The sequence below is a fragment of the Aethalodelphis obliquidens genome, unplaced genomic scaffold (assembly GCF_003676395.1).
Source record: "Aethalodelphis obliquidens isolate GAN/ISIS:26980383/991018 unplaced genomic scaffold, ASM367639v1 scaffold24, whole genome shotgun sequence".
NCBI classification, from domain to species: Eukaryota; Metazoa; Chordata; class Mammalia; order Artiodactyla; family Delphinidae; genus Aethalodelphis; species Aethalodelphis obliquidens.
In genome coordinates, this window is record NW_020837968.1 from 23,747,309 (window position 1) to 23,773,468 (window position 26,160).

The 26,160-nt window shown below is 36.2% G+C and overlaps 1 protein-coding gene across 13 annotated transcripts in view; it reads left to right on the plus strand.

The window, feature by feature from the left end:
- CEP170 (centrosomal protein 170) overlaps positions 1-26,160 on the plus strand; it is a 147,111-nt gene that overhangs the window by 40,491 nt on the left and 80,460 nt on the right. For all 13 annotated transcript variants that reach the window (XM_027122430.1, XM_027122428.1, XM_027122431.1 and 10 more), the window contains 2 exons: positions 17,350-17,439; positions 24,585-24,663. In XM_027122430.1, the coding sequence (XP_026978231.1) occupies positions 17,350-17,439; positions 24,585-24,663 (169 nt within the window). The remainder of the gene's footprint in view (positions 1-17,349; positions 17,440-24,584; positions 24,664-26,160) is intronic.

Below are 26,160 nucleotides of genomic sequence, written 5' to 3' on the forward strand. Positions count from 1 at the left end.
TGTGTCCCCCACCCCCAAAGATGTATCAAAGTCCTAATATCCCATACTTGTGAATGTGATCTTATTAGGAAATAGGGTCTTTGAGGATGTGATCAAGTTAAATGAAGTCATTAGGGTGGACCTTAAGCAAATATAACTTGGTGTCACATGATGAGGAGAAGACAGACACAGAGAGAAGACAGCCATGTAAAGATAGAAGCAGAGATTAAGAGTTATGCTACCAGAAGCTAAGGAAACCTGGGGCTACCAGAAACTGGAAGAGGCAAGGAAGGATTCTTCCCTGGAAGTTTTGGAGGAAACATGGCCCTGCCAACTCCTTGATTTTGGACTTCATGAATCCAGAACTTTGAGAGAATAAACTTGGACTGTTTTAAGCCACTCAATTTATGGTACTTTTTTATGGCAGCCCAAGGAAACTGCTACAGTAGGTTTTTGAGAAGGGTGCCAAGTCCATTCAGTAGAGGAAAGAGTGGTCTTTCCAACAGATAAAGCTAGGACAACTGGATTTCTACATGTAAAAGAATGAATTTGGACCCCTACCTTACAACATATATAAAAATTAACTCAAAATGGATCAGTGACCTGAATATAAGAGCTAAAGCCATAAAACTCTTAGAAGAAATCATAGGGATAAATCGTCATGACCTTGGATTTGGCAGTGGATTCTTAGATATGGTACCAATAGCACAAGCAACAAAAGAAAAAGTAGGTAAATTGGACTTCATCAAAATTAGAAACTTGTGCATCTAAGGATACTATCAAGAGAGGAAAAAGACAACTCTCAGAATTGGAGAAAATATTTGCAAACCCATACATATCTTATAATATCCAGAGTATATAAAGAACAACTACAACTCAACAACAAATATACAAACAGCCCCCTTAAAAAATGGTCAAAAGACTTGAGTAGACATTTCGCCAAAGAGATATAAAAATGGCTAATAAGCACATGAAAGTCACTCAACATCATTTGTCATTAAGAAATGCAGATCAGAACCACAATGAAATACTGCTTCATATCTACTGGGATGGCAATAATGTTAAAGAAAAAAAAAAAAGAAGATAAGTGTTGGTAAGGGTATGGAGAAATTGAAATTCTTGTACTTTGCTGGTGGGAATGTGAAAAATGGGGTAGCCGCTGTGGAAAACAATTTAGTGGTCCCTCAAAAAGCTAAACAGAATTATCATATGACCCAGCAATTCCACTAGTAGGCTATACCCAGAATAATTGAAAGCTAGGACTCAAACAGATACTTGTATTTAAGTCAGTGTTCATTGTAGTGTTATTCACAGTAGCCAAAAGGTGACAACAACCCAAGTGTCCAGCAGCAGATGAAGGGATAAACAAAATACAGTATATGTCAATACATATAATGGATTATTATTCAGTTACAAAAAGAAATGAAGTTTGAATACATGCTGCAACAGAAATGAACCTTGAAAACATTATGCTAAATGAAATAAGCCAGAAACAAATGACAAATGTATGATTCCACTTACATGAAATATCTAAAAGAAGCAAATTCATAGAGATACAAAGTAGATTAGTGGTTACCAGTGGCTGGAGGAAGGAGGGTTGAAGAGTTATTGCTATACAGTTACAGTTTCTGTTTGGAGTGATGAAAGAATTTTGGAAAGGGGTATGGTTTGGGGTGTTAAATTTTGGAATCGGATATTGTGCAATGGTGATGATTGCACAACATTGTAAATTTAATTAATGCCACTGAATCGTACAATGAAAATGGTTAAAATGACAAATATTATGTTATATATATTTTACCACAGTGAAAAATCTAGAGGGAAATCAATGGCAATAGAATTTTAAAATATCATTGAATCAATTCAGGTATTATAATCAAAATAATGCCTTTATAACAAATTAAAAGAAAATCAATAATTTTTAAAGCACAAAAACCACTATTACCACTATAAGAAGTCAAACATTAAAATAACATTTTTTATTTAAAATTCATCAATGTGTCTGATGTGGGCATCTGTTCTACTTATGACTATTTTTAAATTTATGCTTTATTTAAAAAATATAATATAAAGTTGGTGAAACTCCATGATCAGGCAAGAAAAAAACCAGTTTTGACCTGTTACTCAGACTCCACCTCTAGAGATACTTCTGCCCTTAATCTGATAGGAGCATACTCCTTTTAGCACTACCCTGGACACAGTGTATTCTCTGAAAAAGTTCCATGATTTGATCACCATCATGGTTACCTGGTAGTCAGAATCAGTGCTACAAATTAATGGAACTCCTCTTAGTACAGAAAGACACATCTTTTCTATGGAAGTAAGAACAAGTATTTGCAAATTGTATTTAGTTTTGTTTTTTTTCGCGGTACGCGGGCCTCTCACTGTTGTGGCCTCTCCCGTTGCAGAGCACAGGCTCTGGACGCACAGGCTCAGTGGCCATGGCTCATGGGCCTAGCCTCTCTGCGGCATGTGGGATCTTCCCAGACCAGGGCACGAACCCGTGTCCCCTGCATCGGCATGCGGACTCTCAACCACCAGGGAAGCCCTATATTTAGTTTTTAAATGGTTTAGTCGAGGAGCTTCAAGGTGGCGAAAGAGTATGACATGGAGATCACCTTCCTCCCCACAAATACATCAGAAATACCTCTATCTACATGTGGAACAGCTCCTACACAACACCAACTGAACGCTGGCAGAAGACCTCAGACCTCCCAAAAGGCAAGAAACTCCTACACGTACCTGGGTAGGGCAAAAGAAAAAAGAAAAAACAGAGGCAAAAGAATAGGGATGGAGCCTGCACCAGTGGGAGAGAGCTGTGAAAGAGGAAAGGTTTCCACACACTAGGAAGCCCCTTCGTGGGCGGAGACTGCGGAGCTTCGGAGCCACGGAGGAGAGTGCAGCAACAGGGGTGCAGAGGGCAAAGTGGAGAGATTCCCGCACGGAGGATCGGTGCCGACCAGCACTCACCAGCCCAAGAGACTTGTCTGCTCACCTGCTGGGACGGGTAGGGGCTGGGAGCTGAGGCTCGGGCTTCCGTCAGATCCCAGGGAGAGGACTGGGGTTGGCTGTGTGAACACAGCCTGAAGGGGGCTAGTGTGCCACGGCTAGCCTGGAGGGAGTCTGGGAAAAAGTCTGGAGCTGCTGAAGAGGCAAGAGACTTTTTCATGCCTCTTTGTTTCGTGGTGCGCAAGAAGGGGGATTCAGAGCGCCGCTTAAAGGAGCTCCAGAGACGGGTGTGAGCTGCAGCTATCAACACAGACCCCAGAGACGGGCGTGAGATGCTAAGGCTGCTGCTGCATCCACCAAGAAGCCTGTGTGCAAACACAGGTCACTATCCACACTACCCATCCCGGGAGCCTGTGCAGCCTGCCACTGCCAGGGTCCTGTGATCCAAGGACAACTTCCCCAGGAGAACACACAGCGCACCTCAGGCTGGTGCAATGTCACACCGGCCTCTGCCACCACAGGCTCTCCCAGCATTCTGTACCCCTCCCTCCCCCTGGCCTGAGTGAGCCAGGGCCCCCGAATCAGCTAACCCCATCCTTACTGAGTGAAGAACAGATGCCCTCAGGTGACATACATGCAGAAGCGGGGCCAAATCCAAAGCTGAAAGCCAGAAGCGAACAAAGAAGAGAAAGGGAAATCTCTCCCAGCAGCATCAGGAGCAGTGGATTAACTCACCACAGTCAACTTGATGTACCCTGCATCTGTAGAATACTTGAATAGACAACAAATCATGCCAAATTGAGGAGATGGACTTTGAGAGCAATGATATATATATTTTTTTTCCCTTTTTCTCTTTTTCTAAGTGTGCATGTGTATGCATCTATGTGTGATTTTGTCTGTATAGCTTTGCTTTTACCATTTGTCCTAGGGTTCTGTCTGTCTTTTTTTACTATAGTTTTTAGCGCTTCTTGTCATTGGTAGGTTTGTTTTTGGTTTGGTTGCTCTCTCCTTTCTTTCTTTCTTTTTTATTACTTTAAAAAAATTTTTTAAATAATTTTTGTTTTTTATTTTAATAACTTTTTAATTTAATTTAATTTTATCTTCTTCTTTCTTTCTTTCTATTTCTTCTCCATTTTATTCTGAGTCGTGTGGATGACAGGCTCTTGGTGCTCCAGCCAGGTGTCAGGGCTGTGCCTCTGAGGTGGGAAACCCAAGTTCAGGACATTGGTCACACAGCTGGGAGACCGCCCAGCTCCAGGTAATATAAAGCAGCGAAAATATCCCAGAGATCTCCATCTCAACGCCAAAACCCAGCTCCACTCAACAACCAGCAAGCTCCAGTGCTGGACACCCTATACCAAACAACTAGCAAGACAAGAACACAACCCCACCCATTAGCGGAAAGGCTGCCTAAAATCATTATAAGGCCACAGACAGACACCCCAAAACACACCACCAGACGTGGACCTGCCCACCAGAAAACAAGATCCAGCCTCATCCACCAGAACACAGGCCCTAGTCCCCTCCATCAGGAAGCCTACACAACCCACTGAACCAACCTTAGCCACTGGGGGCAGACACCCAAAACAACGGGAACTATGACTTGCAGCCTACGAAAAGGAGACCCCAAATGCAGTAAGGTAAGCAAAATGAGAAGACAGAGAAGCACACAGCACATGAAGGAGCAAGGTGAAAACCCACCAGACCCAACAAATGAAGAGGAAATAGGCAGTCTACCTGAAAAAGAAATCAGAATAATGATAGTAAAGATGATCCAAAATCTTGGAAATAGAATGGAGAAAATACAAGAAACATTTAACAAGGACCTAGAAGAACTAAAGAGCAAACAAACAGTGATGAACCACACAATAAATGAAATTAAAAATTCTCTAAAAGGGATCAATAGCAGAATAACTGAGGCAAAAGAATGGATAAGTGACCTGGAAGATAAAATAGTGGAAGTAACTACTGCAGAGCAGATTAAAGAAAAAGAAATGAAAAGAATTGAGGACAGTCTCAAAGACCTCTGGGACAACATTAAACACACCAACATTCGAATTATAGGGGTCCCAGAAGAAGGAGAGAAAACGAAAGGGACTGAGAAAATATTTGAAGAGATTTTAGTTGAAACCTTCCCTAATACGGGAAAGGAAAGAGTTAATCAAGTCCAGAAAGCACAGAGAGTCCCATACAGGATAAATCCAAGGAGAAACACGCCAAGACACATATTAATAAAACCATCAAAAATTAAATACGAAGAAAAAGTGTTAAAAGCAGCAAGGGAAAAACAACAAATAACATACAACAGAATCACCGTAAGGTTAACAGCTGATATTTCAGCAGAAACTATGCAAGCCAGGAGAGAATGGCAGGATATTTAAAGTGATGAAGGGGAAAAACCTACAACCAAGATTACTCTACCCAGAAACGATCTCATTCAGATTTGATGGAGAAATTAAAACCTTTACAGACAAGCAGAAGCTAAGAGAATTCAGCAGCACCAAACCAAGTTTACAACAAATGCTAAAGGAACTTCTCTACGCAGGAAACACAAGAGAAGGAAAAGACCTACAATAACAAACCCAAAACAATTAAGAAAATGGTAATAGGAACATACATATCGATAATTACCTTAAATGTAAATGGATTAAATGCTCCAACCAAAAGACATAGACTGGCTGAATGGATACAAAAACAAGACTCGTATATATGCTGTCTGCAAGAGACGCACTTCAGACCTAGGGACACATACAGACTGAAAGTGAGGGGATGGAAAAAGATATTCCATACAAATGGAAATCAAAAGAAAGCTTGAGTAGCAATTCTCATATCAGACAAAATAGACTTTAAAACAAAGACTATTACAAGAGACAAAGAAGGACACTACCTAAAGATCAAGGGATCAATCCTAGAAGAAGATATAACAATTGTAAATATTTATGCACCCAACATAGGAGCACCTCAATACATAAGGCAAATACTAACAGCCATAAAAGGGGAAACCGACAGTAACACAATCATAATAGGGAACTGTAACACCCCACTTTCACCAATGGACAGATCATCCAAAATGAAAATAAATAAGGAAACACAAGCTTTAAATGATACATTAAAGAAGATGGACTTAATTGATATTAATAAGACATTCCATCCAAAAACAACAGAATACACTTTCTTCTCAAGTGCTCATGGAACATTTTCCAGGATAGATCATATCTTGGGTCACAAGTCAAGGCTTGGTAAATTTAAGAGAGTTGAAATCATATCAAGTATCTTTTCTGACCACAACGCCATGAGACTAGATATCAATTACAGGAAAAATTGTGTAAGAAATAAAAACATGTGGAGGCTAAACAATAAACTAGTTAATAACCAAGAGATCACTGAAGAAATCAAAGAAGAAATCAAAAAATACCTAGAAACAAATGACAATGAAAACACGACGACCCAAAACCTATGGGATGCAGCAAAAGCAGTTCTAAGAGGGAAGTTTATAGCAATATGATCCTACCTTAAGAAAGAAGAAACATCTCAAATAAACAACCTGACCTTACACCTAAAGCAATTAGAGAAAGAACAGCAAAGTTAGCAAAAAGAAAGAAATCATAAAGATCAGATCAGAAATAAATGAAAAAGAAATGAAGGAAATGATAGCAAAGATCAATAAAACTAAAACCTGGTTCTTTGAGAAGATAAACAAAATTGACAAACCATTAGGCAGACTCATCAAGAAAAAGAGGGAGAAGACTCAAATCAATAGAATTAGAAATGAAAAAGGAGAAGTAAAAACTGACACTGCAGAAATACAAAGGATTGTGAGAGAGTACTACAAGCAACTCTGTGCCAATAAAATGCACAACCTGGAAGAAATGGACAAATTCTTAGAAATGCACAACCTACCAAGACTGAATCAGGAAGAAATAGAAAATATGAACAGACCAGTCACAAGCACTGAAATTGAAACTGTGCTTAAAAATCTTCCAAGAAACAAAAGCCCAGGGACCAGAAGGCTTCAGAGGCGAATTCTATCAAACATTTAGAGAAGAGCTAACACCTATCCTTCTCAAACTCTTACAAAATATAGCAGAGGGAGGAACACTCCCAGACTAATTCTACAAGGCCACCATCACCCTGATACCAAAACCAAAGATGTCACATAGAAAGAAAACTACAAGCCAATATCACTGATGAACATAGTTGCAAAAATCCTTAACAAAATACTAGCAAACAGAATCCAACAGCACATTAAAAGGATCATACACGATGATCAAGTGGGGTTTATCCCAGGAATGCCAGGATTCTTCAATATACACAAATAAATCAATGTGTTCCATCATAATAACCAGTTGAAGGAGAAAAACCATATGATCATCTCAATAGATGCAGAGAAAGCTTTTGACAGAATTCAACACCCATTTATGATAAAAACCCTCCAGAGAGTAGGCATAGAGGGAACTTACCTCAACATAATAAAGGCTATATATGACAAACCCACAGCCAACATCGTTCTCAATGGTGAAAAACTGAAACCATTTCCATTAAGATCAGGAAAAAGACAAGGTTGCCCACTCTCACCACTATTATTCAACACAGTTTTGGAAGTTTTAGCCACAGCAATCAGAGAAGAAAAAGAAATAAATGGAATCTAAATTGTAAAAGAATAAGTAAAGCTATCACTGTTTGCACATGACATGATACTATACATAGAGAATCCTAAAGATGCTACTAGAAAACTACTAGACCCAATCAATGAATTTGGTAAAGTTGCAGGATACAAAATTAATGCACAGAAATCTCTTGCATTCCTATACACTGATGATGAAAAATCTGAAAGTGAAATCAAGAAAACACTCCCATTTACCATTGCAACAAAAAGAATAAAATATCTAGGTATAAACCTGCCTAAGGAGACAAAAGACCTGTATGCAGAAAATTATGACACTGATGAATGAAATTAAAGATGATACAAATAGATGGAGTGATATACCATGTTCTTGGATTGGAAGAATCAACATTGTGAAAATGACTCTACTACCCAAAGCAATCGACAGATTCAATGCAATCCCTATCAAACTACCAATGGCATTTTTAATAGAACAGCAGAAAAAATTTCACAATTTGTTTGGAAACACAAAAGACCCCGAATAGCCAAAGCAATCTTGAGAAAGAAAAACGGAGCTGGAGGAATCAGGATCCCTGACTTCAGACTATACTGCAAAGCTACAGTAATCAAGACAGTATGGTATTGCACAAAAACAGAAATAATAGATCAATGGAACAGGATAGAAAGCCCAAAGATAAACCCACGCACATATGGTCACCTTATCTTTGATAAAGGAGGCAATAATATACAGTGGAAAAAAGACAGCCTCTTAAATAAGTGTTGCTGGTAGAACTTGGACAGCTACATGTAAAAGAATGAAATTAGAACACTCCGTAACACCATACACAGAAATAACCTCAAAATGGATTAAAGACCTAAATGTAAGGCCAGACACTGTCAGACTCTTAGAGGAAAACATAGGCAGAACACTCTTTGACATAAATCACAGCAAGATCCTTTTTGACCCACCTCCTAGAGAAATGGAAATAAAAAGAAAAATAAACAAATGGGAGCTAATGAAACTTAAAAGCTTTTGCACAGCAAAGGAAACCATAAGATGAAAAGACAACCCTCAGAATGGGAGAAAATATTTGCAAATGAAGCCACTGACAAAGGATTAATCTCCAAAATTTACAAGCAGCTCATGCAGCTCAATATCAAGAAAAGAAAAACAGTCCAGTCCAGAAATGGGCAGAAGACCTAAGTAGACATTTCTCCAAAGAAAATGTACAGATTGCCAACAAGCACATGAAAGAATTCTCAACATCATTAATCATTAGAGAAATTCAAATCAAAAATATAGTGGGATATCATCTCACACCGGTCAGAATGGACATCTTCAAAAAATCTACAAACAATAAATGCTGAAGTGGGTGTGGAGAAAAGGGAACCATCTCACACTGTTGGTGGGAATGTAAATTGATACAGCCACTATGGAGAACAGTATGGAGGTTCCTTAAAACCTACAAATAGAACTACCATATGACTCAGCAATCCCACTACTGGGCATATATCCTGAGAAAACCATAATTCAAAAAGAGTCATGTACCACTGTGTTCATTGCAGCTCTATTTACAATAGGCAGGACATGCAAGCAACCTAAGTGTCCATCAACAGATGAATGGATATAGAAGATTTGGCACATGTATACAATGGAATATTACTCAGCCACAAAAAGAAACGAAATTGAGTTGCTTGTAGTGAGGTGCATGGACCTAGAGTCTGTCACACAGAGTGAAGTAAGTCAGAAAGAGAAAAACAAATACCATATGCTAACAGATATATATGGAATCTAAAAAAAAAATGGTCATGAAGAACATAGGGATAAGACGGGCATAAAGACGCAGACCTACTAGAGAATGTACTTGAGGATACGGGGAGGGGGAAGGGTAAGCTGGGACAAAGTGAGAGAGTTGCATGGACATATATACACTACTAAATGTCAAATACAGAGCTAGTGGGAAGCAGCCACATAACACAGGGAGATCAGCTCAGTGCTTTGTGACCACCTAGAGGGGTGGGATAGGGAGGGTGGGAGACGTTAGAAGGAAGAGATATGGGTATATATGTATATGTATAACTGATTCACTTTGTTATAAAGCAGAAACTAACACACCATTGTAAAGCAATTATACTCCAAAAGAGATGTTAAAAAAAAAAGGCCAAGCCGTAAAAAGTAAAATAAAATAAATAAATAAATAAATGGTTTAGTCTTTCATAGAATATTAGTAAAATAAATGGATTATTTAAAACTTACTATTCTTTTTATATTATTTCTGAAAAGTGAACTAAGCTCACGTATGGAGAAGTGGAGACTCACAAGTATATAAATATTAGTGAAATATATTTGTTCAGAGCTCTAGAGTTGATGAAGTTATGTTTTCATTTTAAGGCGTTATGTAGATGAAATGTTTCTACATTGTTTAGATCAGTTGTGAGAAGTAAAATTGTTAGAAATACAAATATTACTTTTTGCTTTTTTAAAGAGTCAATAAAAGAAGATCTTTTAAATTTTCTTAACCTAATTTAGTATTTATGGTTTATAACCCTTTATTTTTAACATACAGGAAACAACTGGTTAGTTGTTAGATTTTAGAATCTCTGCCTCTGAATAATTTTCAGTAGTTTCTTACCTGTAAAGATTTCAACTACAAATAGATTTACCGGCATTGTAAACAATACTTTGATGATAATGTAGCTTAAAACCCAGTGCAAAATGGAAACAAATAATCCATGAGGTCATATGCTCTGTTTGATTACAATTACATTTTTTTGTTAATTATGACCAAAAAAAGTTTTGAATTTTTTGTTGTTATTTCATCTCATTCCAAAAATGGTAGTCTAAAGAATGTGGTCATTGAGAAGAAAATGTGCTTGGATATTAAAGAGTTGGTGATTAAACAAGGGATTCTGGAATTCGAGTTTTGTTTCTGCCACTTACCTTGGAAGACTTTAGCAAATTAATGAACTTGCTGTGCTTGTTTGATGTGCTATAGAAAGATGATTATACCATGCTATGTTCCATAAGACATATGTAAAATAAATCTTAGAGAGTGTGAATGAAAGGTATAAAGTATAATTATTGGGTAAAGATTATACCGTCTTTGTTTTTTTTGTTTTTGTTTTCATTTGCGATACGCGGGCCTCTCACTGCCGCGGCCTTTCCCGTTGCGGGGCACAGGCTCCGGACGCGCAGGCTCAGTGGCCATGGCCCACGGGCCCAGCCACTCCACGACACGTGGGATCCTCCCGGACCGGGGTACGAACCTGTGTCCCCTGCATCGGCAGGCGGACTCTCAACCACTGCGCCACCAGGGAAGCCCCCCATCTTTGTTTTGAGTGATACACAATATTACTAGTATTAAAAGTACCATGCCGTTGAATTATACTTTCTTTTGTTCTCAGTGTTTATTTTTGTTGGTTCAATTGTTCCTCAAGAATTTCTTAAAGATAGAATTACCTCCATTTTACAGATGGTAAAATTAAGATTCAGAAAGACTTAGTCACTGTGTTTTATTACAATATATTGGATTCTTCTGTATACAAGTTGAGTTGCATTTTGAAAAAAGTTCATATCTAAATTCTAATTTTATCTTAATTGTACCAAACGGATGAATTTTGCTCTATTTGGAGAATCATCATCATACTAATTAAATAGTTTTCCTAATGCATGATAGAAAATATAATAAAATTATATTTGACTCACTGTTTTAATATTTTAATTTTTGTATGATGTATTAACAGAATGTGTTTTGAAGATCATAGGTTAGTAATTTTCATCTATCCTTTGGAGCACATAGCAAAGGATAAATCACTGTTTATTACTATGATTGTAAAAACGCAACTGGACTTTTAAAGAATCTTTCAGCTACACTATCTTTAAAGAACATTTTTTTTTAATTATTTTTTTATTTTTGGCTGTGTTGGGTCTTCGTTGCTGCACGCGGGTGTTCTCTAGTTGCGGCGAGTGGGGACTACTCTTTGTTGTGGTGTGTGGGCTCCTCATTGCAGTGGCTTCTCTTGTTGCACAACACTGGCTGTAGGTGTGCGGTCTTCAGTAGTTGCGGCTTGTGGGCTCAGTAGTTGTGGCTCATGGGCTCTAGAGTTCAGACTCAGTAGTTGTGGCACACAGGCTTAGTTGCTCTGCGGCATGTGGGATCTTCCCGGGCCAGGGCTCGAACCCATGTCCCCCGCATTGGCAGGCAGATTCTTAACCATTGCACCACCAGGGAAGCCCCTCTTTTAAAATTTTTAAATGATGAGACATACAGTGGCAATTTTTGTCTTTTTAGTTTTTTCTTAACATATGTATCCATGTATTTGTGTCTTTTTCTCTCATATTTTTAGTAGGAAAGAGAAATAATAGCCATTTCATATCCAATGTGTATATAGATAGGGTCTCTCTGTCCTTTAAGGCTTAGAGCCTAGTAGAAGGATATGTGTATGTAAATAAGTGGGTATAAACAGTATGTACAAGACAGTGATGGGAGTTGGTATGGGGTACAGAAAAAAGAGATTGGTCAGTTCTGCCTGCAAGGAAATGTGGGAATGTGAAATCTGGAAAGACTTCTGGAGGAGATGGCTTTAGCTGAATTATCTTAAAAGATGAATAAATGGTTTCTGGAAGGTTAGAGTGTGGTTGAGTGTGTGGTATTGAAGATAGCATGGCATTCAGTGTCTATTTAGGTAAATTAAAATAGTTCCTTGAAGTTTGTATATAAGATGTGAAGGCAAACGTTTTGAGAGATTAAGACGGGCATTAGAAGAGGCCAGATCATGGCAGGCCTTGTGTTCTATATTAAAGACTTGGTGTATCTTACCTTAGCCAGTAAGAGGAGTTTTTAAGCAGAGCGATATTGCCTTTTCAGATGCTTCCCATGCATTTAATCCTCACAAAAAAAAATCTGTGAGCTAGGTTTACCTTTTTGTAGAATGATTATACAAAGATTAGTAATTTTACCAAGGTCCCACAGCTGGCAAGTGGCTGGACCAGTTCTTTTTGACTCCAACACCTGTGCTTTAAACTACTATTCTGTATTACTGCTCAGGATTAGAGATCGGACTTGGTATAAGCAGTTAGATGATTATAATAATCTAGGAAGAGACAGTTAAGTTCTAAGGAAGAGAGTATCATTTAAAATGAAGAAAAGAAGACAGAGCAGGAGAGAGATTGAAAATAGAAGGCTGTGCTTTCTAGTTATATATAATGTACGAGGGAGAGAAAAAGAATGTTAAGACCTAGTCTTTCTGGCATGGAAATAGATGAAGTAGCGGTTCAGGAGGTGTACTTTTGGGGAATAAGATAATGAGTTTGAGGTTCCTGAGGGATACCCAGATTGATATATTAAACAGAAAACCGGAAATAAATATATGAAGCTGAGCAGAGTAGTCCATGAAGAAGGTAGAGATTTGGGGATTAGGAGCATAAAGGGAATAGTTGAAGCCAGGGGGGAATCTAGGTTATATAGGGAAGGAGGTAAAGTCGGAGTTACAGGATGTGGTTGCTCGGGAGAAAAGGAAGGGGTCAGAATATTAGATGTCTTGCTGTTGTCAAAGGACTTAGGTAATATACTAGTAAATTATTGTAAATAATTGAGAAAACTGGAAGAATAGACGAATGTAGTCTCAGAGAAATACTATGGCTTAGATTCCATAGGTGGAATCAATTTCGCATGATAAAGTTTAGCAATGGGAGTGGTATGACAAGGTATGGTAAGGATTTTGGTTGTGGGAGTAGAGAAGGCTAGATTTTTATATGGGTTATCTACAGAGGCATTTAAAATCAACCATGAAGAAGTAGGAATTTGAATTTACCATTACCCCAAAATGTAAGTCAAAAAGTTAGAATGACCTCAAATGATTGAAGCAACCTGGGAGGTGAGTGTGTGTGTGTGTGTGTGTAAATATATAGTGTGTATATATATTTATTTATACTTATATTTATATGTAGGTGGATAACAAGAACTTCAGAAAAGTAAAAAGTTTTTTTCATTGGAGGGGGAAAGTAATGGTCTAGAAGCCACAATAGTAGACTGGACTGCAGTTCAGACTGCATCTGTGTACTCAACAGAATATTGGATTTAGGAGGATATCATCCACTTTAAAGGAATGTCGTGGAAATAGTGTTCTCAGGGGGAAAGCCAGATATTAAAGGAAGGAAGTAGGAGATAACCCTAAGAGCTTGAGAATGAAGAGGCGTTTCAAGTAAGGAGGATTCTCAAGAGTGTAGTGTAAAAAGCCTTGGGAAGAGGCTCTTTGGAGAAAGTAAAACTTATGAGGGAAGAGGCATAGGCTCTTGTGGGGGAAATGACTGTGAGGGGATAGTGACTAGAGAGTCTTGCATTCTTACCAAAGGCATAAGGTGGAGCAAATAAGAAATCTGGTCAAAATTGACTATCTTTGTGATTTAAACCTGGACCAGCTAAGGTTTTTCCATTAGTATTATAAATTTGATAAAGTTAGCTGTCTTTGTCAGGGTTTAAATTATATGTTTCTGAGAGATTATTAAATTTTTATTGAAAAGCTCAAATGGGTTGTGAAAATTAAGTTGCAGTGCACCTTCTTCTGGCTCAGTTTAATCTAGAGGAAGTGTGAATTTATCTGGAAATGAAAATGGTTTAATGTTTGTGTGGTTAGATGTAAATAACAAATCTTTTTTATTCCCTCAGTTTTTCTTGGCCACTTACTTGACATATTATATTCTATAGTCTTGGTTTCCTGCTTAGTTTCTGTGATGGGTACAGAAACACATTGATACCTTGAATACATTTGATAAATAAGAACAGACTTTTATTTGCTTTCATTGGCTGTTATTTTTTGAAGAGTTACACAAATGCAATGACTTGTCCTGTGATTTCTAAACCGATGATATCCCTTGCCTTGAGTTCATAAGACTAGTCTTCTCAAAAAGTTATTAAGGTCTTTATTAAACAAAGAAAAAAGGTGCTTTTTCTGGTTCCATATAATGTGCCCACTCCTTCACTCCTCAATCTCCAAAGCTGTAGTGGCATCTCAGTGGACTCTCATTTTCTTAAGTGTGTTCTACGTTCAGTAGCAGGTGTTCTTGTATTATCTACCCCCATAAACGATTTGAGGGCAGGGTGCATGTCAGATTCAGAATATTCCAGGTTTCTAGCAAGTTGTAAACTTAGGGAATTGGCCGCTTCAAATTATTTCCTCCTCAAACTGTTTTTTCTCCATATCTCTGAGCCATGTAGACTTCCCTCAAAAGCTGCCATTCCCTGACTCTGTGAGCAGCCATTTGATTTTTTTTTCCCCATATCTAACAGTAAATTTTCACTTTCCTTTCTGATTTCTTTTCCTCAAGTCTCATTTAGATATTTTCTCCTTGAATTTCATCATACTCTCTTCTAAGAACTTCTGCCCTTTCTCTATTCTCTTCCTCACAGAGAGATTATTTATGATAGTCTAGTCACTATTTATTTAGAGGTTGCATATACTTGAACTCTCACTTGCCTTACAACATGTAGAGATTTTTTTTCTTCCTTAGACTAATTCAACTTGGAGAAATTATTTTTGTAGTCGTGCTTCATTTGCTTCTTATCACCCTAATAACTGAATTTAGTACTTCATTAATTTAAACATAGTGACAGTTTAAACATGACAATAAAAACCAAAACAAAGTTTAAGTAACTTTTAGATTTAGTGCAGGTGTTTTGCAGCAGTCTAATTTGCCATAATAGATGGTTTTTCAGGCAAGCTGCAGAGAAGTGGGGATAATAGTACTATTCATGAAGTTACTCTTAATTCTGAGATTTGCAGTTTGTCCTAGAGAAATTGAGATTGCAGAAAAAACAAAACAACCCCCCCCCGATCAACCTTTAAGAAGAATAAAAGTATATGTATGATAAATCTTTAGATTTTGTTGGAAGATTGCTTTAGGTCACATATTGTTTCTTCCTAATGTCAGTTATTTTAATATAGAGTTTTGTGTGCTGAAAGACCAAAACTTTTTCAATATAGAATTTAAGCTAATTGGGTAAGGGACTTTTTAATTTTCGTAATATTTATTTGGAAAGGATCATTTCAACTAGGATTTATATCTTTATTATTATTAGTTGCTGACCTTTCCCATTTTTCTAATGTGGCTAGGAGTAAGGCTGTGTTTACTGTTTGTTATAGCTACAAGTGTCAGAGATTAATATTTCCTATACTGTCCTTGGTTTTTTCTCCCCTGTTGTCTTTGAGTTTTCCTAGAGGCTCCTTCTTATATAGTGCTTTACAGTTTTTCTATTGTATTGTAACTCCCATTGTAATGGTAATAATAATAGTTATTTATAGATCCCTGTTGATATGATGGTAAGATTTGGGAGGAGGGGAAGCATGCTGAAGTACTATTAGTTCTCAGTCTTTGACCTTCACAAGTACATCTCAGCTTTTTGTTCACCTCCTTAGGTGAGACAGGAAGGCTAGGTGAGGCTGGAGTTGGGTATTTCCATTCTCCCATGTCAGTTAGGCTCTGGTAAAACCCACACTGGTTGATTTGGGTGAGCTCTGGAAAAGTAGTTTTCCTTGAGGACAGGCTGTTGCTGAGGAGAACAGAATGGGTGTATTTCAAAATGACTACTTTCCCCCTCACCATACCAGAAGCATGAGAAGATTTTTCTCCAATCCTCACCCTGAGGTCTTTGTGGGGCTTCTGGAGGCAAAACTCATGAAAAAATGGTGTTCCCGCCAAGGCTGTGCCCCCAGGAGTTCTTGCTTTCAAGCTAGTTGACATCATTCAAGTTTCCAGCAATTAATCATTTAACCTGTAAGCTTTCCTACCAGTTGGTGGTTGTAGCGGTAGTTTCAACTGCTAGCAGTGAGCTGTGATTCTCTGTATTTGCCTGTCTCTCCAGATTTCAGAGTGGCAATTGACCTTATGACCTCAATTTTCTGATGAAACTAAGACAAGTTTTTGATTTTCAATTTAACTTTTTTCTTGTTATGAGGATAGAAACGATGACTTCCAAGCTCCTTACATGCTGTACTAGAAACTGAAAATTATATCTCCTCCCCATTTTGGATGCTTCCTTTGCTTTTAGTATACCAAGGTTCACATAGTAACCCAGTAGTAAATGGTTGTTGAGTTCACATTCAGTGGTTCTCAGACTATTTCTTCCTGTGACTGTAGTGATATTTCCTTTGGATACAAATTTCCAAAGGCTTGTAGTTCATCTCTGAGCTACTTTCATCTGCAGATAACTCACTAAGCTCTGGAGAAAGAGAGTGTGTATGTACTTTAAAAGAGACTTAAAAGCAATTTTCAAAAATCAGTTTGCCATTCTAATTCCTTCTTTTGACTTTCTCTTTCTCTCTTAGACCTCTCCTATGAGTTTTAGAACCCATGTTTTAAGTGAGGATAATTTTATTCAGGAACATATTACATTTTGTCCCTTAATCTTTGGTATTGAAAGATGTAAATCCTATATGGTAATTTTTCTTACAGTGAGGTATATAAAACATAAAATTATACTTCACATGATTTCCATATAAGAATTTCAGATTATAAAAAAAATTATTGTCGTTCGATACATTCAACAAAGTCAACTGAATTAAATTCTCTCAAAAGTAGAACGTGTGACTTTGGTAGAAAAGAATGTCTTAAAATTTTGGCTGCTTTCCTCTTTGGGAAGTGATGCCAAATTTCTGTTGAATAGTAACAGTTTAAATCTTATTGAACCTACTTTTACTTTGGTATTTCCGTATATTTATCTGCTATCTTATTAACATAAAGTATTTAGACAAAAATCTTTGTTTTTGTTATTTATTCTAGCATTTTCTTGTGCTTATTAACTTAAAGAATTTTCTTTCAGTCTCGTAGTGTGGATAAGCAACATGCTGTAATCAATTACGATGCCTCTACTGATGAACATCTGGTGAAAGATTTGGGCAGCCTAAATGGGGTAAGTTAAGAGTTTGCTTTTTGTCTTATTTGAATTTTTGTTTAATATTGTAAGAAAACATATATAACACAAAATCCTGTTTTGTGTTATATTTCCTTTTCTCTAGTTTGCACTTACTTTTAAATGCTTACTAGGTACATAGCACTTTGAGGACAATACAGTAGAATATGAATGTAGCCCATGTTCCCAAGAAATGATGTTGGTAGTAAATACTTAACAGGAATTCAGATGGTTGTTGGTTGTTATTATCCAGTGGTTAAAAAAAGACTTCTTTAAGGAGGTTAAGATAAAGGTTGCCCTTACTGAATGGCTTGAATTTATATGTGATAAAGCCGTGGAAAGTCATGACAGTAAGAATGCAAAAAAGCACTCTTGGGAGTCAGAGAAGTGTGGGTTAACTTTGGAAAAAAAAGATGCAAACGTGGTTTGGTACCAGATGGTTGGAGGATCTTCTATACTAGAGTAAAAAGGAGTGAAACACATCCATTTACCTTAACAAATGTGGTATATGATCTAAATACTAGTGTTTATTATTGCTTCTTTGGTTTCCTACATTGAAGATTTTTGTGTTACTGCAGTGAATTTTTTCCTAATTCTTCATTTGATCTTTCTACATTGGCAGAATGTAAGTAGCTGCAGAATAAGAGAATGCTAAAGTATTGAATAATTTATCTTATTTTTTCTCAATTCTCTCATGGCTCTACTAACATAAGCAAACATAATTTTGTTCAGATCTGTGCTGTTGAATTTCTTAAAATGACTTTAACAGAAATTAAATGTATCCAAACTTCTTCTAACTGCTGCTTCTTTTCAAAATATACATTAAACATTATATGGAAAAACATCTGCAGAAATTTGGCAAATATGGTAAAACTTTTTTTTCCTTGTCCTGAATCGGCCTGCTACTGAAGGACTTCTATGTTTATTCACTGAGATACTTTTTTTGTAGGCCTGTTTTTATGTTAGTTTTATTCACACCTTTGTTTCTCATGACACATAAAATTAAGTTTGTGGTATGCGGGCCTCTCACTGTTGTGGCCTCTCCCATTGCGGAGCACAGGCTCCAGACGTGCAGGCTCAGCGGCCATGGCTCACGGGCCCAGCCACTCCGCGGCATGTGGGATCTTCCCGGACCGGGGCACGAACCCGTGTCTCCTGCATCAACAGGCAGACTCTCAACCACTGCACCACCAGGGAAGCCCTAAAACTCTCAACCACTGCGCCACCAGGGAAGCCCTAAAACTAAGTCTTAATTCCTCATGTTTGAATTGAAATACCTCACATTTGGCATCACCCACTTTTCCAGATTCATGCTCCATCACATTTTCCAAAACAGTAGTTTTCCTACTATACTGTCTTCTCCAAATAATTTAGTTAGATTTTCCAAATAGTAGTTTTGGAAAACTACTAAACAGTAGTTTTCCTACTATACTGTCTTCTCCAAATAATTTGTTAGATTTTCTGCAGCCCAGTAGTTCTTCCGTCTGCCTTGTCATTTGTAAAAGTTGTACTTACTTTTAAAAGTAAAATCTCAATTCTACATCTTCCTGAAGGGAGCAGAGAAAAGGTATTTAAGAATATTGACTTATTAACATTTTGAATGGATTAAAGTAGAAAAAGATAGGCAGATGAGGTAGAAACTGTTTTACCATGGGCCATGTCAGGAAGCATTTCGATTCCAAGGTGCTATTTAAGGAGTTACTCTCTTCCTTCTCCGCACCTACAAACTTCTGTTTTAATCTCTGTTTTGGGTGCTTTATGAGCTTGTATTAAATCTGCTTGTGCATATCCGTCACTGTGCTAGATTATGTGCTTCTGAACAGTTCATGTGCCTTTTGCTTCTGGTAAGTACACCACATTGCCTACTAGCACAAGGTTCTGCACAGTGCATGAACCCAGTAAATCTTTTCAAATGGAATTGAATGAATTTTCTATATGAAAGACTTTATAGAGAAAAATTTTAATCCACTTTTATATGTGGAATATTTTAACAATGTTATATTCTGTTTTTAAGCCTAGAATGTTTCGTCTTGACCACAGTGCTATTCTTAGGTGTCTTTACATTATATCTTGGAAAATAATAAATGAGAATTACATCACAGTGTTTTAGTCTTTTAAAACATTGTGATCAAATATAAAAATTATTGATGTTGGTTGTAAAAAATATCAGGTGAAATATTAACTTCTAAGTTTATCTAGGCTGACCTTTCTTATAATTTGATTGTACTCAGTAATTGTCTGAAATACAATAACTCACAGAGAGTGACATCTTCATTTTGAACTTGAAGTCAGGACCTAGATTTGAATCTCAGTCTGTAATTTACCAGCATTATAACCCTGGACAAATTACATAAACTCTCTGAAATTCGGTTTCCTCATATATATTCATATTAGTTCCCAAACTTGTGCAAAAATGTAATGAGTTGAAGGTTATGAATGTGAAGCCTCAATGCAAAATTTAGTTACCTGTCTTCAGCTTTAAAATAGTGAAATGATAATTCCTGCTCTGTAGTATTGTTGTGAGGATTAAATGTGACAAGTATGTGCCTGGTACAGAACTTCAAAATATTACACAAATGGATAAATGCACTGTTACCCAAATGGATAGCCTAGGAAATATGCCAGAATGGACTTTCGTAGCCAAAGTCTGTGAACTACCAGCTATCATGCATTTTATTCATAGAAAATTTGTAGATTATTATTCACAGCCTGTTTATTCTTAACATTCATATAATTCTAGAAATTTGAGCATCAGGTTAAAAGTAGTAATTTCAGAAGGAGCACAGTATAGGTGGTTATGAGCCCAGCTTGAATTCTTACTAGTGAGGTAACTCTGGACAAGTTACTTAATTTTTCTGTTCCTCAGTTTTTTTAACAGAAATAGTAAAATGGTACTCCTCTCAGGTAGTTGTGAAGCTATAAATAAGTTAATAGTTTTAAACACCTAGTTCAGTAAGTGTTAGTTACTACTGTTGTTGTTATGGTAAGAAAAGCAGTTAAAACAAGTTTAGCATCCTGTAGCCTACATACTTTTCAGTGAATACATACACAGTTAAATTATTTTGGAAAGCACTTATCAACTAAACTCAACTTATAAACAACTATCTGTGACTACTTCCACTCTCACTTCCTTTCACCCTACCCTAAAATATACTCCCAAGTTACCTAGGTCCACACTTGCTTTTATTACTACCAGAAATGAGGTTGTTCTGCTTGGGGAAGCTGGAACTGGTTCTGTAGCTGATGTGATAGTAGGCTATTTCCCTGCAAGCCCCTGGAAGCTTCTCTTTCTATGAGAGCCCTTGTTTGCCTTCAGTTCTTCCTGCCCCCTCCATGCACTGGAGTACCTGCACCTCTCTGATAGTCACCATTGACCTTTGCCGCAGCACTCCCATCCCATTCCACCTCACCTCCCTGTGTTCCAGCCCCTGCTGTGTCCCCTTTCACACTGGCGTTCCTGCAGCATCAGACCAGTATGGCATAGAAGGAGGAAGGTATGAAAGGAGTGGTTAGGGGAAGAAGACCAGACTTTTCTCACTGACAACATGATTGAGGTAGTTGTGCTGCTGGCCACTCCATTCACATTTCCCAGAGCATTAATGCAGTACATGGTGGTTATATGATTTTATACTGTCAATTATGTGATTTATTTGTATGTAAATTAAATAGATATTTATCTGGTTTGGTTTGCTTCTCTGAGGTTAGTGGTTTGGTTGGGGGAGTTTGGGGAGCTGGCTTGGCCTGGCTTGGGCATCCAAGCTTCCTTGATGTGCAGAGAATGTGGGGTTTGTAGTTCAGAGAGCTGAATTTGAATCCCAGTAATTCTGCTTCTGAACTCTGAGAGTTTGATTGTTACTTTGCACCCTGTGCCTCGTTGTCCTCACCTGTCCTACCTACCAGGTAGAGGTGTGATCAAATGATGTTGACATAAGAAACAAAACCTATTTTTCTTTCCATATCTAATTTATTAAAATGCTTCATAATTGATTTATTTAAGTGATTTTTTTCCTGTAGCCCTTTGAAATTTTCTCTCCTTTTATAATTTTCAACCGTCAGGAGACTTTTTGCTCCCAAGTGTTTTCACTTAACATTTTGCGAGCTGAAACTTCGTGTCTGGCTCATATTTCCTGAGCCATTTTAGACCTTAGGGAATATTTCTGTCATAAATGCCAGCAGGTTAAAATTATGTGTCTCTTAATCTCTGAAAGTACCTAGTACATATGTTAAAAACAGTAGGTGCTTAACATTTAAGAGAGTCAAGCAATAAGCTTTGAGTGAATCTTAGAGCTCATCTTAGGCCTTTTGAATAATTATGGTATTTTAGGTTGAGATAGTTTTAAATAAATTGGCTTAGAACTGTGGCATCTCTCTTATACCATGTACCTAATTATTTATCTTCTGCATACCAAACATCAGTTAATTAACATTTTCTTTTATTCTTCTCTTTTCCATCATTTTCCTCAGCTTTTGTCTTTTGTAATTAATATAGAATATTTTGGTAAACTCAAGATATGTCTTAAAACACTCTAAAAATGTTCGTTTGGAAATGAACCTGAAATTAGAGTTTATAAATGCCTGAAGCCTTTGAATTTTCTTTGTATTAACATTTCAGTCTTTCTGTGAAGCATGTGAGAAACTTATTTAGGATTACTCATAAATCATACTAATGTGTGATCTTGAGTTTTAGCAGCATTCTGCTGTCTCCTTATATCTGGAATAAGATTGCAACTTCTAATTTTTTTGTTTGTTTTTGATAGATTTAGAAACTGGTATTCTATGACATATTACAGAGTGCTAGCTGTGCAAAGGAATTTGAGAATCCCCTTATATATTTTACTGTATAACATTCAGGACCCTTCTAAATTTCCTCATTATGGAGGGAACCTTCCCAAGTAAGGTATCGTGGCCATCTCAAATCCAATAACATAAAAGATGGGAAAAAATGAAATTTAAAAGGGAAGAGTAAAGTAATTTTTAAAGTTTCAACTTATCAAAGAAAAACATATTGGGTATTTATATGATGTTCGCATTCCAGGCAATTAAGTATAACATTGTTCTATGTTTTATAAATCTAGAGTATTCTAGGTCTTTTAACTTCTAGTATGCCAGGAAAAATAGTCATCACCATTAACCATCTGTGTCCAATGGACCTCTTAAGTCTTTTTACAAATAGTTTACACAAGTAAGAATTAAAAGATGAGAGAACAACTTGAAATTTTGATAAAAATGAGGCATGACAGACTCAAATTTTTATTCCATGTTTTCCTGGTTTTGAAAGGTACATAACATGCAAAATGGGTATTGTTCTTTGAATGCCACTAACTGTTCATTAGCTATCATGCCTTCTCTGGGATATATATCTATTTTATAAATGTTGATTTCAGATTTCAAGGACATCTCTAGCTAGTTCTAGCTTACCATTATTTCTAGTTTTTCTTGCTCTTGCATTATCAAAATGCATTATTTTTAAGACTTTGACATTTTAAAATTTTAAGAGGAAAGTCATTTTCTTTTTCTTCCATAATTGTAAAATAGTACAACAGTTACAAGATCAATTCAATAATTTTATTTCTACGTCGTCTCTTTCCTTCTAGTTACCTTTGTATAGATACCCGCCTTGATCATTTGTCCACTTACATACTAAATCAAATGAGTATTGAAACACAAACACTAAAAAATGAGAGAAAACTGTCAAAATTTCTTTTAAAATACAGAATCATCAGTTTTGTGTTAAAAAATATTGCATGATTCTTCTTATTGATTTAGGCTAACTGGATGAAAAATATCTGGATGAAAAATATCTTAGTTTCTTTTTGACTTTGGAAACATTCTTGTCATCAATTCTTGTGTTAGGGAAAATTCATCTAGGGTTATCTTCACCTGAAGACTCCTGGTCTGATATTTTGCTTACGTTATTATCATTTTATCATTGTTACTATAGTCTAGAGTGCTGCTGCTCTACTTTTTGTATTTACCTTATAATTGTGAAATATCTTCCTGTCTTTTTTTTTTTTTTTTGCCTTTATGGATGTTAAATAAAAAATTCTGAATTCTCAATTGTGCTCTTTGATAGCTTAAAAAAAAAAAGACACAGATGGTGTCTCCAGATGTCTTTTATATCTTCTTGGGAAGATGGTGCAATATTTTGGGCCATGCAGTAAGAAACCTAAAGGTTGATGCAATAGTAATGATTTATTTCACAATTGCATCATCCATCTAGCTCTGTGCTATTCGCTGCAGTAGCCACTAGCCATGTGTGTCTGTTGAGCACTTGAAATGTGACTAGTCTAAAAATAAAAAGGTAAAAAAAAAAAGAATGTAAAATGTCTTCTTAATTTTCATATTCATTATTTGTTAAAATAGTACTATTTGGGATGTGTGGGTTAAATTAAAAGTATATTATCAAAATTAATTTCACCTCTTTCATTTTGCCTTTTTAATGTGCCTACTAGAAAATATAGTAGGATATGTGTAGCTTCCATTTGTGGCTTGCATTGTTTCTGTTGAATAGTGATGTTCTAGGTAATTCCATTCTTCTGTTATTATTTTGGTCATTTTCAACAAAGTTGAACGTATCTTAGATTCATGTAAGGGTCCTATAAAGTATCTTAAATTAATAAAAGGGTCCAAAGGACTCGTTGGCAATTTGTAAAATAGAATGAGTTTTATTCAATTTTTTTAAGTAAATTTTCTTTTTGTTCTTTGGAAGACTTCTAGGAATAAAAATAATGAAACCTCAATCCTCACAGATAATTACAGTTGTCCAGAAAAGTTAAAATTGAGTCCAGTGGGCCCTGATGGTATATCGAGAGCTATATTATATTTTACCCTTTACAGTTTCTAGCTTCGGGTCAGAGCTTTTCTTGACGTCGTTTTTAGGTGCCTAAATTTGTCATGGCAGCATAGTAGACTCAGAGGAACCGCACCCTGGTTCTTTGTGTGTTACTTGTAATAGTAATAAAGGGCTTAGTATGAAATCATTTATTAGCCTATAAGATGCATAGCACATTTTATGGTGATACACAAGCTGTATTAGCCACCATTTGATATACACTGTAAAGCATAAGGTTTGAGTATTTGCTTGTCTAAATTTTAATAATTAATACTTCATATATTAAATTAACATCTTTTTTTTTCTCTTGTAGACGTTTGTGAATGATGTAAGAATTCCAGAACAAACTTATATCACCTTGAAACTTGAAGATAAGTTGAGATTTGGTTATGATATCCTTATTGATTTTGTGCATTTATTAAATTTATTCAAAAATCTTTACTCCGGTATAAATTAACATTTCTTGAGACAGAAGAATTCATAATATAGGCACGCTGGAAGTCTCTGTGCCCTTCCAAACTAAAATACATGTTTAAAAATAATACTTTTTTTTTTTGTTATAATGCCTGTTCCTAAAAATAATCCTGGAAAAGTTAATGGACTCTTTTTTTTTTTTCCTCACTCTGTATTATAGTTTCAGCAGAAGTATCCCTGCAGTGCTATTATATATGTAGTTTGGGTATCAAAGAATGTAACTGGGGAGAGGACAGAGAGTGTGTAATAGTAGCCCAGCCCAGGGATTTTTTTTTTTCCTGGTTAAATGATAATGACACAGGTCAGCCTCCAGGAGGAATGTAAAGAATTTAACCCTATCTTTCCTTCTGTCCCCATTTTTACTCCATTATATGCATTCCATCTCTGTTGCCTTCAATTCAAATTTTTCCATATCCTGTGTCTTCTGAGACCCACACTCTCTGATTAAGTACATTATGCATTTAGCATGTATTTAAAATTCTTTTGTTTGAAAATAGGATGCTAAGAACTGAATAAGGATATGATGGTATTCTCCTAGTAAAGAATCACTAGTGAAGAGAAGGGACATGATTGGATGAAGAAGAATAAAAGCATTTCTATTCATACAAGGCAAAAAGCTTTGTAAAAAGAACTTGTTTATATTTAATTAAAATACAGATATTACACATGCTGAATGTTTTTTTTTTTCACTTTTAATCTTTTCATTTATGGCATTTATCTGGACTTTGATATTAAGGAATGTATCAAATGTACTGGCAACTTGGATGTACTTTTATCACTGTAGTAGAGAAAATGTCTCAGCTAAGTAGAGCTGATACTTAGGTAAAGTAAATGTGCTGATACTTTAAAATTGTTCCTAGAGCATAACTAGTTTTTATTTTAGATTTAACTTAAAATTTATGAAAAAAATAGTTTTGTAGCACATCATATAACCTTTATACTTGTAGAGCCAAAGCAGCATGTGAAAAGTGAAACCACTAAACATTAATACCTTTGATTTGTATATTTTAAATCCTTTAAAAAATATGTATCACGTAAAATGATTAGGAATTAGCATTAAAGCCTTTTATTCATGGGTTATTTCTACCAATATAAGTTTCATCAAAAAGTAAATACAGGTATATTTTGAATTTAAGTAACTCAATTCATTTGACATCAGCTGTTTAAAAACATGAGAAAATAGTAGGAAATTTGGGTTTCAGTAAAACTCTATAAAGTTTACTTTGAATTTGAAATCAAGAAGAAGCTATTGAGAAGCAACTCATCTTTTATAGATTGTATAATGATTTCTTAATAGAGAACTAATATTTTCTTATATACTTGCTCACAATATTTCTGTCGAAAATTCCTGGGACAAATGTTTTGTTCCCAAGGACTTTTTCAGGGCTGTAAATCAGTGTTGAGCCAGAACGATT